The 12,319-nt window shown below is 33.1% G+C and overlaps 1 protein-coding gene across 4 annotated transcripts in view; it reads left to right on the top strand.

Moving 5' to 3' along the window:
* TRAF3 (TNF receptor associated factor 3) overlaps nt 1-12,319 on the top strand; it is a 166,146-nt gene that overhangs the window by 113,044 nt on the left and 40,783 nt on the right. For all 4 annotated transcript variants that reach the window (XM_051978327.1, XM_051978326.1, XM_051978325.1 and 1 more), the window contains 2 exons: nt 2,146-2,404; nt 10,766-10,817. In XM_051978327.1, coding sequence (XP_051834287.1) covers nt 2,163-2,404; nt 10,766-10,817 — 294 coding nt within the window. In that variant the 5' untranslated portion in view covers nt 2,146-2,162. The remainder of the gene's footprint in view (nt 1-2,145; nt 2,405-10,765; nt 10,818-12,319) is intronic.

Below are 12,319 nucleotides of genomic sequence, written 5' to 3'. Positions count from 1 at the left end.
CCTTATTCTATTCTTTCTACTTTCACCCTGTTACTCCTCAAAAATGTTTTGCTTTTGATTATCCCTTCCCCTAATATACCCTCTCTTCTATTAGCCTGTACCCTTTTTTTCTTTCCTGTTTTCCTAAAGGATAAGATAAATTTCTGTACCCAATTGAGTGTATTTGTTATTCCCTCTTTGAACAAATTCTGATGAAATTAAGGTTCACTCACTTCCTCTCTCCTTCCCCCCCTTCTCCTCTATTATAAAAGCTTTTTCTTGCTTCTTTTATGGCAGATAATTTATGCCATTCCAATTCTCCCTTTGCCTTTCTCTCAGCCCATTTCTCTCTCATCCCTTAATTTTATTTTTTAGATATTATCCCTTCATATTCTACTCATACTCATGCCCTTTGTCTACATTTACTCCTTCTGAGAGAATTATTGTGACTTACAAGTATCATCACCTGTAGCGTCCCTTAACACTACTCTAACCTTGTAGCTCCTCTTAGAGCTACTCTAACTGCCCACCTGTTGATGGCACAGCTAGGCCACACTTACCCATCTTCAGGTACTAATCTAGATCCCATAGAGACAGACCACCAGGAGGTAGGGGTGAAGCAGAAAAAAAAAAAAAAGCTTTATTCTTAGGTAGCATATATTGATACTCCTTTGAAGATCGGGGGAAAGGGAGGTCCTCTAGGAATCTGGATGGGTAGCTCACAATAGGATTGGCCCAAGAAAAGGGAGGGAGGCATGCTAGGCTTTGAGCCAGGGTCAGATACTGCCTCTTGGGGCTATGCCCACCTCCACATAGAATTAGCCTGTGCCTAAGTACCTCTCATCCCTCAGGTCCTTCCACATGCCTTAAATTGCATTCCTTGCTCCTAGAGGCTTTTTAACCCTTACAATCTCCCATGTAGAAATGTAAACAGATTAACATTATTAAGACGCTTATTATTTCCTTTTCCCAAATATGTCCTTATATTTCTCCCAAGTCATGCATTTGAAAATCCAATTTTCTGTTCAGCTCTGGTCTTTTTATCATGAATGCTTGAAAGTTCTCTATTTTATTGACTGCCCTTTTTTTAACCTGGAGAATAATAATCAGTTTTGATAGGTAGATGATTCTTGGTTGTAATCCTAACTCCTTTGCTCTCCAAAATAGCGTATTTCAAACCTTTTGATTCTTTAATGTAGAAGCTGCTAAATCTTGTGTTATGACTGTGACTCCACCATACTTGAATTGTTTCATAAAGAAACATATGGTAGCTTGCAATATTTTCTCCTTGACCTGAGAGTTCTGAAATTTGGCTATAATATTCTTAAGAGTTTTCATCTTGAAATTTCAGATATCAGGTGATAAGTGGATCTTTCAATTTCTGTTTTACTGTCTACTTCTTTATTAGGACAGTTTTCCTTAATACTTTCTCAAAAGATGATGTTCAAACTCTTTTCTTTTTTTGATCATGGCTTTAAGATAGTTCAATAATTTTAAATTTTTCTCTCCTCCATCTATTTTCACTTGCTTTCACAATGAGATATTTCATATTGTCTTCTATTTTTTCATTCTTTTGGTTTCTCATAAAGTCATTAGCTTCCATTTGTTCAATTCCAATTTTTGAGGAAATATTTTATTCAGTGAACTTTTGTACCTCCTTTTCCATTTGACCAATTTTGATTTTTTTTTTTAAGGCATTCTTCTCTTGACCGGCTTTTTGAACTTCCTTTGCATCAATCTTATTTCTCCTCCCAATTTTTCCTCTATCTCTCTTAATTGATTTTCAGAATTCCTTTTGATCTCTTCCATGACCTGAAATCAATTCTTATTTTTTCTTGGGGGCTTTGGATGTAGAAACTTTGACTTTGTTAACTTCTTCTGTTTGTTTTCATCTTCCATGTCACCACAATAACTTTCCATGGTCACAATCTTTTTCTGTTGTTTGCTCATTTTCCCAGTGTTGGGGACTTTTAATTCTTTGTTAAAGTAGAGCTCTGTTTCCAGCATGGAGAGTGCAATGTCCCAAGATCTTTGGTTTCTTCATCTATAAAATGAAGATTATCAAACTCGTGAATTTAGATGTCATACATCTTAAAGGATTCCTCTTTCTTATGTTTGTGCTAATACTTCTATTACTCATTGTACATTTTTCTTTTTCTTCTGCAGAATTTTTCTCTTCTAAAATGGATTCCAGTAAAAAGATGGACCCCCCTGCTCCACTGCAAACTGTACAACAAAAGACAAATCCTGATCGTGGTGCTGGAGTATCAATTTATGTCCCAGAACAAGGGGGATACAAAGAAAAATTTGTGAAGCCCGTGGAAGACAAATATAAGTGTGAAAAGTGTCATCTCATTTTATGTAATCCTAAGCAGACAGAATGTGGTCACCGATTCTGTGAAACCTGCATGCATGTCTTGTTGAGGTATGTTTCTGGCTAGCCACAAAAATATTCTTGGATTAGATGTTTTTGAGATAAAATTTTTCAGTTTAACCTTTACACACATGATTTTTTCATTTTCAACTGTTGTGCACATACATGCATATCCTAGTCCCCATTTTATTTTTTTTTAAATCAGACTGCTTATTATGAAACATCACACACACACAGACACATAGACACACAGACACACACACACACACACACACACACACACACAATGCAATCAAACTCTCCGAATTTGCTCCTGGAACTTTTTTTTTTTTTTTTTTTTAGAAAAAACTGATTAAAATATGGAGGACAGCTGTTTGCATGGTTAAAGGTGAAACAAAGTTGTCATTAGTTTTTAACAGAAAAGGAAAAATCTTCATTGAATCGTTTAATTGGGATCTTTCTTCTCATCTGTGATGTATTATTGATGAATGTAATCAGTGATGTGTCATTGATGAGAGTAACCAGCCTATTTATGAGGTTAGCTTTTGAAATATGAATTGAATAGCCTCATTTTTCTGGTAATGTAATGCCTTGACAATAGAAATGAGTTCACATAGCTATCATTTATTCTTGAAACATCATTTTTATCTTTGTAAAAGATCTTTGACTCTTTTTATAGTTATTAAAACTATAGCTATATTATATATATCTATATAGCTATATACACACATATATAACACATACATACAAAGCTATTTTATATATATTATAATCATTTATGTGTATTTGTATACCTGTTAAATATAGCTATTAATGTCATATAATAAATTATATGCTTAATCATTTTTGCTGCATTGGTGGTGCTACAGGCTGACAGGATTGGCAATCATTTATGCTTGCCCTCTTTTTGTGGTCTGGGCCACTCTTTCCTTTTGGATGTGACTTTCTATCCATCCTTCTTAGCCCTTTCCCTTTTGGAGGAAAGACTTTCCTTTAAAAATGAGACTCTTCCAATGTTAACATACCGGTTTAGCTAGTCTTAGTCATATTTTTGACTCATTTGCCTTAGAAATCCAGGTAAAAGTATTCTCTCTATCCTAGGAAGTTGCAAAAATGAATCACTAACTCTGACTTATCTGAGGTTCCTAGTCAGAGATTGCATTCTGGCAAAATTTCACAAATTTTCATTCTATTTTTCTCCTTTCCCAGAGATTCCCTAATTGCTGATCTACATTTGAATAATAAAGTACACAAAATCACAGATGTTGAGCAGCTTTTATTAAATATAATGGCTGAAGAGAAAAAAGTAAATATTTAAACACAGAAGGATAAATTCTTTAAGAAAAGATATTAATAAATCTCCCATGATACAGGTACATAGTACAAGAAAATATCAGATTTAAACCCTCTCAAGGGAGAGGAAAAGAAAGAAAATGAAAAAATAAAATTTAAAGTCATGTATGATCTGCAGTCTGAATGGATTTTAAAAAATTCTAGATCAATCTGACAACCACCAATTACTTTCACTGTTTCAAAGAGGCAGGACCACTTTACCTTTCCTTGTGTCCTATATGCAATTGCAGAGCAAGATGAGTTGCTATAAACTTTTCAAAAGTTCTGGGAGAATTGGGAGAAGCCAGCAATCATCTCCCTTTAGCTTGCCTTTGGATGCCTGGAATAGGTGGTAAAGACAGCTAAGTTTCAGAACAAGGCTACAAGGAGAAATCTTTGAAGGCTGTGGAAGACAAATATAAATATGAAATGGCTACCTATCCATGTTTTCAATAGTGTTATGTGAGGATGGGACTGATAAGTGTGGGGGAAAGAGAAAATTATCTTTTAAATGTTATTCGGATCTACTTTTATATTTGAATATTCTGTAAATAAAAGAATCAGAGCATTCTACATGTAGTCAAAAAAAAAAAACAAAAAACTCACAGCTATATTTTATAAATCCTTCATTCCTCAAAAACAATCATGCATCATATATATGAAATGACATATTCACACACATACATTCAACTGAAAAATTTTGTTAGTCTCTCCTTTGAAATCTTATATTTCCCTATTTTTAACTGTAATTTTTATATAAAACTTGTCTTTATTAAAATTCTTATTAATAGCGATCTTTCATTCTTTGAATACCTATGTATATCTAATTGATATGAGTATTCCATCCCTTGATACTGATTGAATGCCTTCTCATCCTATACTATTTATATTTATCCTTCCCATAAATCCTCTATTTATAAACACACTGGAGACTTTTCCTTAGCTTTTTAAATACTATACAGGTAACACTAGACTGACTGTAATCTCTCACTCTTGCTACCTTAACAGCCCAACTTTTTTTTTCTGTTAATGCATTTTTGGTATGATTAAAAGATGGCATAAAATATATTCCTGATGATATGTGCTATTTAATGCATCATGTATCTCCATTGCCTTTTAGATCACCTGGAATTTTGATGCCTCTAAGATTGTGATGTTACATTATTTATAGAAATGTAGAACCATTTTAAGAATAACCATGTTTTGTTTTAGGGAACATCTTAGTGTCCTTGAGAGCACCACATTATTTTCCAAATATTAATAACCCTGTTCTCTTTCTTTTTATCCTATTCAATGCTGGGCCCAGTTCATTATCTATCTTCAATGTCTGCCGAAGATCTCTATTGATAAACCAACCAATCCAATTGTAGATCATAGCCTTAGTAATAGGTACTCTTCATCCACTTGCTTTTTCTTGTATGAATTGTTACATTGAATTCTTAAATAGTTGTGAATATCATTTAGGAAGCTCTGTAGTCATATTATAGAGTTTGATGTGATTATTGACTGTGATGCTATTTGCAAATGAAAGCGTTTAGAGAACTTTAACATATATAAAAAATTCATTTTCCACAGAGACTTGGTATATTCTCCAAGACAAAAGTGAATTACTTTGGTGAGCACATGTCTCTCTCCCTATCTAAGACGTCATTTAATTATCAGAGGATTGCTGAACAAAATTATCTTTCTCGTTGTCAATGAGTCTTGTGTGAGCTTAACAGAATCATGGGAGTCCCTGTGCTGTGCCTTTAAGATCACATTTAATTCTATTGAATCAGGTGGTTTTTCATAATAAGCAATAAGAACAGTGAAATCTTGTATTCTTTGAACTTTGTAATCAGTTGTATAGCTGTGTAGACTGCTAGAGAAAACCATTAGTAAAAAGCCTTTCTATTTCTTACTCATATTTTCATTAAGGATATCCCCAAAATATATGTAGATCATGGTCACAGATTTTATAAAGATGAGAAAGAAGGCCTATTTATAGATGAACAGCTATTGGTATCCTTTTAATTCTTAAATATCTTTTTTGTTCATAAAAAAAGTGATTTTACCCCATCATTTGATTTTCTCTTTTCTTTCAGATATTCAGATAATCACAAACCAAATTTTTTTCTACTCTCACACATTCCAAATTATGTTACCTTCAGCACATATTTCTTTGTTCTATAATTGGTTTGTCTTGTTCAGCCATTCTTCCTGTTTTGCCTTTTCAGTGTCATTTCCACTTCCTTTATTAGCACATAAAAAAATGGAGATATTAAAATATAATGGTTTTTATACAATTTTGGATGAAAAAAGTTTATAAAAATGTTGAAAGATCTCTTCCATTTTTTGTCCATTTCTTGTCTCTTCTTCAACTTGAGTCTTATGCCAAGATTTCTGAAAATTTGTTCTTCCTCTTGCTATTTTACATGGTAAGTCAGTTGAAAAGTATTTTTTGAGTGCTTACTATGTGCCAGGCAATGTTCTAAACATTAAGGGTTTTAAAAAAGGGGAGGGGGAAATATCTGGTCCCTGCTATCAAGGAACTTGTGTTCTAATGGGAGAGACAAGATGTAAAAATTATGTGTACAAGATATTTTAGTGCAAATGGAAAGTAATTTCATAGGGAAGGCACTAATGAGGGGTGGGGGTGGAGAAAAGAAGAGGATAAAGGGAAAAGACTGGGAAAATCCTCCTGTAGGAGGTGAGATTTGAGCTGAGTTCTGAAAGAAACCAAGAAGTGAAGGTGAGAAAGGAGAGTATTTTGGGCATTGGAGAATAATCAGTAAAAAAAGCAAGGTACAGAATTAGGAGGTGAAATATGTGTGAGGAACAGTAAGAAGCTGCTGTCACTATATTATAAAGTATGTGGAATAAAGTAAAAGACTGGAAAGGTAGAAAGAGAATAGACTATAAGGGGCTTAGAAGCCAAGCAGAAGATTTTATATTAGATTCTAGAAGTAATAGGTAACCTCTGGAGTTTATTTTAGAGGAGGTAACATGGTCAGGTCTGTGTTCTAGGAAAATCACTTTAGCAACTTAATGGAGGATACACTGGAGTGGGGAAATACTTGAGGCAGAGAGATCAATTAGAAGTGTAATATAATAACCTAGGTGTGAAATGATGAATGCCTGCACTAGGATGGTAGTGGTTTGAATGGAGAGAAAGGGAAGGTATATGATTTTATGAAGGTAGAAATGACAAAACTGATAAGAGATTGAATATGTGGAATGGACTGCAAGAGAATACTAGAAAATGACACCTCTTAGGTTTTGAGTCTGAATGACTTGGAGGATAGGATGGTAGGGTTCTCAGCAGTAACAGGAAAATTCAGAAGAGGGTTTGGGGAGAAAGATAATGAATTCTGGGTTGGATTAGCCGAGTTTGCAATGTCTATAGGACATTTAGGTTGGGATATTTTTAGTTGGTCATCCTGGACCTGGAGGTCATGCTGCCCATGATCCTTAATCATTTTCCATAAGATATTGTAAATTTATGTTGATTTTGACTGTCATGTCTTTCTGCTTCACAGGGAAATCAAATGTTTGCTAACACACAGTTTTTGGACTCAGCATTCTTACTGTGATGATTACAGAGACTAAACTAATGAGAAAATGATGTTCTTAGAGAAAGCTAGTAGTAGTATAGAGGATCTGGTTTCAAAATCAGGAAAATCTTGGTTCAAATCCCACCTCTCACATATTCTTATTGGTTGTGAAACCCTGAAAAAAGTTATTTAACCTCTCATTGTCCCAGGTAACTCTCTAAGACAATAAATTGCTTGTTAGGGACTGATCTACATTGTAGAATTGTCTTCACTGAAAATTCCCTATACCAGTGATATCACAGATTCCATTAAAAAAAAATGGTTGTAGTTCCATTTTCCTTTATATATTTCATTTTCTTTGGTATCAATAGCTCATTTGAATAAGTCAGGTTAGAGCTGTGTAATAGTGTCTCATATCTTATCTTTATTTTTTTTCTATTTTTATGTTGATTTCAATCTTTGTTCTGACAAGTCAGTACACATAGCACATGACTAATTCAGAAATGACTGCACATCAGTTACCTGTAATTTCCTGTCTGTTAAACTATAGTCAGCTTCATTTTTTGTGATGATTTTTGGTGACCTCCATGTCCATCATCTCAATTTTCTTCTTGAAGGAAGTAGTCAGTATATATTTATAAACTTTTATGTAGTCTACAAGCCCATAGCTTCTATTTTCTTTTAATGTTAACCAACAGCATTTAACATTTTTTACCATCCTTTCTTTTGTTCACCTTCCAATTAAAGCTACTGTGTATTAATATGTTTACTTAGTTCAGAAATTTTAAGTTCTTCCTAGACTTTCTCTGTTTCTTAGCTTCTGAAACAGGTGATTGGTATGTTAGTTGCAGTTATTTTCATGTTGGTCTTTTTGCTTATGTTCATTCATTATAAGTAATAATATTTCAGATCACTAAGCATCCTTTAAGAGGCAAAATGGTATAGTGGATTGGGCACTGGACTTGGAGTCAGGATTCAAATCCTGCCTCAGTCGTGGTTCGTGTAACACTGAGAAAGTCACTTAAAGCTCTCTGTTTAAGTTTTTCTTAGCCATAAAAAGAAAATTTTGTATTTAGTGGCTTCTAGGGCCCCCCACTACCTCTAGATTTGTGATATTATAATACAATGAAATGATAATATGGTGTTTCCCATTACTTTTGGGTACATGCTGAAACTACCAACTCCTTTATTTTCCCCTCCAAGCATAGCCTGTGAATTGTCTTTCCATTAAGTTCCAACTTTCTCATATCATGAATATCAATATTAAAATGCTGTTCTTCCAGCAGTATGCTACCATTGGTTGTTCAACAAAGATCTCATGTTTAGAATTAAATTAATATTTCAAGATAGTCTAAGAATTATGTGATTCTTAGCATCCTCTCTGACCTTTTTCATAATTGTATTATTGTCACTATGGAAGCAGAAGGTCCTCAATTCTAATGACCATTTTAAATAATTATTTTTTGTTTCATAAGTCACCAGAACCAAAAATTCAGCATTTAGTAGTCAGCATAATCATCATAAGTTTTATAGTTCTTTACCTTGTGGGTGCTTGGTTCAGTTTATTTGTAGGCTACCTAGCCTTGTCAGCTTGAGGAAACTTGCTGGGCTTGTGTTGTTACTATAGCTCTCAAGAACACAGGAGTAACTCCATTGCCATATTTAGGTATTGTAATAGGACTCCTATAGAGGGAGAGAACCTTCAGGAAAAGAGGAAGACTATTTTGTCATGAAGATTTTTTTAAAAGATCACTTTGAAATCTTTAGAGTCTAATAGATCAGATCTACTGGATCTATTTACTGTTTAGAGGTATACACTAAACTTCTGGGCTTTGAACCTTATAAATAACTGGGTAAGAATAGTTGTAGAGAATGCGGTAAGGTGTGTTATCAAGAAATACAATATTTTACTGAATGAACATTCAATAAAATGTATAGATAGATGATAGCAAAACAAAGAAAGAACTTATGGTGGAAGTTAGTACATAAAGAAAAGCTTACAGGGATAGATGGATACTCACACAATAGAAAATAGTATCAAGCTAAATGGAATGTACTATATAAGCCTGGTTCTGGGTAAGAAAAGGTGAAAGCTTAGTGGTAGCCAAGGTTTTTGTTGGAGGTGGACTGTGTGCTGATGGGAGCTTGAAGAAAAGAGGCATAATGGTGTAGAGATGACTAGGATGATAGCCCCACTGGTTAAATAAAGTAGGAAAATTCAGAAGGAAAAAACAAACTAGGTTGTATTTTCTCTTTATTGTTTCTTCAGGGTTAGTCCCTGATGGTTTTCTTTTTCTGTCTATTGTTTGGAGGCAGGAGAACATAGAAACACAGACTTTTAAATTGAGGAAAGACTTTAGAGATCAATTTGTCTACATCGTCATTTTTTAGATAAATAAACTACCTCCAAATAAAGAGCATCACTGTTTTGATAGTACTGATACTCAATTTTCATATTCACTTGAACAAATATTCATTAAATGCCTGCAGTGTGAAAGGCATTGTGCCAGGTTTTGAGGAGGATCTCAAGGCCAGTAAGACCTGATCTTCTTCTCAAGGAATTTATAACTAATAAGAGATAAATTATATAAATACAATAAAGCAAAATAAAATGTGATAAGTTATATGAAAAGTACAAACAAAATGCTTTGCAAATCTAAATAAGAAGGATATAATTTCTGAACGGGAGAGTTGGGGGAAATGCCTTGGAGAAAGTGGCAGTTGAGCATATTCTTCAAGGATGGATGGGATTTCAACAGGTAGAAATTATATTGAAGGACTTCATTTCAGAATTATTCAATGACAAAAGCATTGTGGTAGAGATGGGAAAGCATAGATACGTTCAGAGTTTTCTAATTTCTCTATAGTACAAAGTGGGAGAGAAGGTTGTACAATTAGACTTCAGCACAAATCTGTGCTTTAAAATTTTATTCCATGGACAATTGGGAATCATTAAAGATCTTTGAGCAAGGGAGTGATGTGATAAGACCTTTGCATCAGGAATATCAGTCTGGAAACAGTAAGATATTATTTCTAAAATGTGGGTTGCATTGTTTTTTTTTTTTAATATAGTAAAGAAAATATTGATTTAACACAGTTATTTTTTTTAAGTGAAGATAATTTATAAATCATAACAAAAAGGAATGATGATGGTTCTTGGTAACCTAAATTCATTTTCATAGGTGTGTAGTTCGGATTTCTGTAAATAAATATATTTTGATTAGTGTTGAAAGGACTCACAAAAAAATACATGAGAGCTAAAATAAATTATTTTCTTAAAGTTTGCAAACTTTTAAATTGACATTTTTTTCCTACAATAGCTCACATGGTATCTCATTTTATACTAAATTGATCTCACACTGGACTGAAATGAGGCTTATAGTAGCAGCAGGACAAATTGAACAATTAAAATTAAGCATAATGATTTTCATTAAGTGGCATTAATTTGAAGGTTGCTGTGTCCTAAAATATTTGTGGCAATTTTAAAAAATGTTTCAATTTTTAAAAATGGTGCTATAATGGCATTACTCTGTGTGTTTTTCCTCAGTGCTCCAAGTCCAAAATGTACAGCATGTCAAGAAAACATCATTAAAGATAAGGTATGCCTAAGTTCTTCTCAATTACTTTGTGCAAATGTTTTTCACAATTTGGGTTGTGATTTTCAAATAGAAATTTTTACTTTTAAAAGAATTAAAATAAATTAACATAATCATTTTTATATTTGTTTAATATATCTTCCATTTTAATTTTATCACAAAATTTTGGATAATCATATTTATTAGTTTAAAAACCCTTCCCATTCAAATCATTAGGTATAGATGAAATTTCACAAAATGTTAGAGCTTAAGGGACTTTAGAGATAATAGTCAAACTATCTCATTTTTCAGAATGGAAACTTAAGTAATTTATCCATCATCCCATATCTAATATGCAATAGAGTTGGATCTCAAAACCACAGTTTTTTTTTTTTTTTTAACTTCATGACTAATATTCTTTCCACCATAATATAATATAAGGTCCTTGAGGACAGGAGATGTTTGTTTTTTTATCTTTTTATCCTCAAAGCCAACAAGTATATCTGAAACATAATAGATGATTAATAAGTGCTTATAGAATAAAACTCAACAAATTTTTATTAAATATTGAATATGTTCAAGACTCTAGTCAAGGTACTGAGAATTTTTTTTTGGTCTGGATCAATGCAGAGTGCTCTGTGAGGAATTTCCTCTACACTTTTCTCTGTAATTTATTGTTTTAGACACTTAGAGACTGAAAAATTATGTGACTCATCTAATTTTTTAAAGTTTGAAGGAAGCTTCAAGATTAGTGAGTTTTATTGTCCTTTTCATGCAGGAGTCCCCATTTAATACTCTAAAAACAGACCTTCAGCCTCTGCTTCAATATTTCTAGTGATACACTAAATTTGAAATTATTTGTTATATAATTCCAAATACATGCAACATTAATATTTTGAATAAAGATTGATCAAAGTTTGAATGTTGTGATCATCAAAATAATAATAACATAATTACACTCAGGGCCAGAGGAGTATAGGAGGGAATGGTGAGAAAGGAAATGTTCTGTATATGAACAAACTCACTTGCCAGAAAAGTGAACCAAATGACTATGTGAAATATAAGCATTGTTATTGTTACTGTAATACTATTTCAGCATAATTCATGAATTGATTCTGAGAACAAAAATGATCCAAATACTACTATAAACATTGGATGACTTTTGAAGCTCTATTGTATAGGTTCATGTACCTTTCCTTTGTTGGTCTTTTAAGCATAATTGATGAGTTTAGAAAAGAGGAAATAGATTGGGTTTATTGATCTATGGTGAGAGAATCATTTATTGGTCACAAAGATATTCTATTACTTAGAAGTGTTGGCACATGAGATTTGATTTAACTTGAGTTCATAGTATAAAATGTCACCATGTGGAAGTATAAACCCATTGTGACTTCCTACTGGGCACAAATAAATAGACATTATATTTCATTGAAAGGAAAAGAAAAAGGAAGGAAAGGAAAAAGTCGGAGGTGGGGGAGAGGGAATGAGAAGAGAGAGAGAGAGAGAGTGAGTGTGTGTGTGTGTGA

This window comes from Antechinus flavipes, chromosome 2 (assembly GCF_016432865.1).
Source record: "Antechinus flavipes isolate AdamAnt ecotype Samford, QLD, Australia chromosome 2, AdamAnt_v2, whole genome shotgun sequence".
Classification (NCBI taxonomy): domain Eukaryota; kingdom Metazoa; phylum Chordata; class Mammalia; order Dasyuromorphia; family Dasyuridae; genus Antechinus; species Antechinus flavipes.
This window is presented reverse-complemented; position numbering and strand designations above follow the sequence as displayed.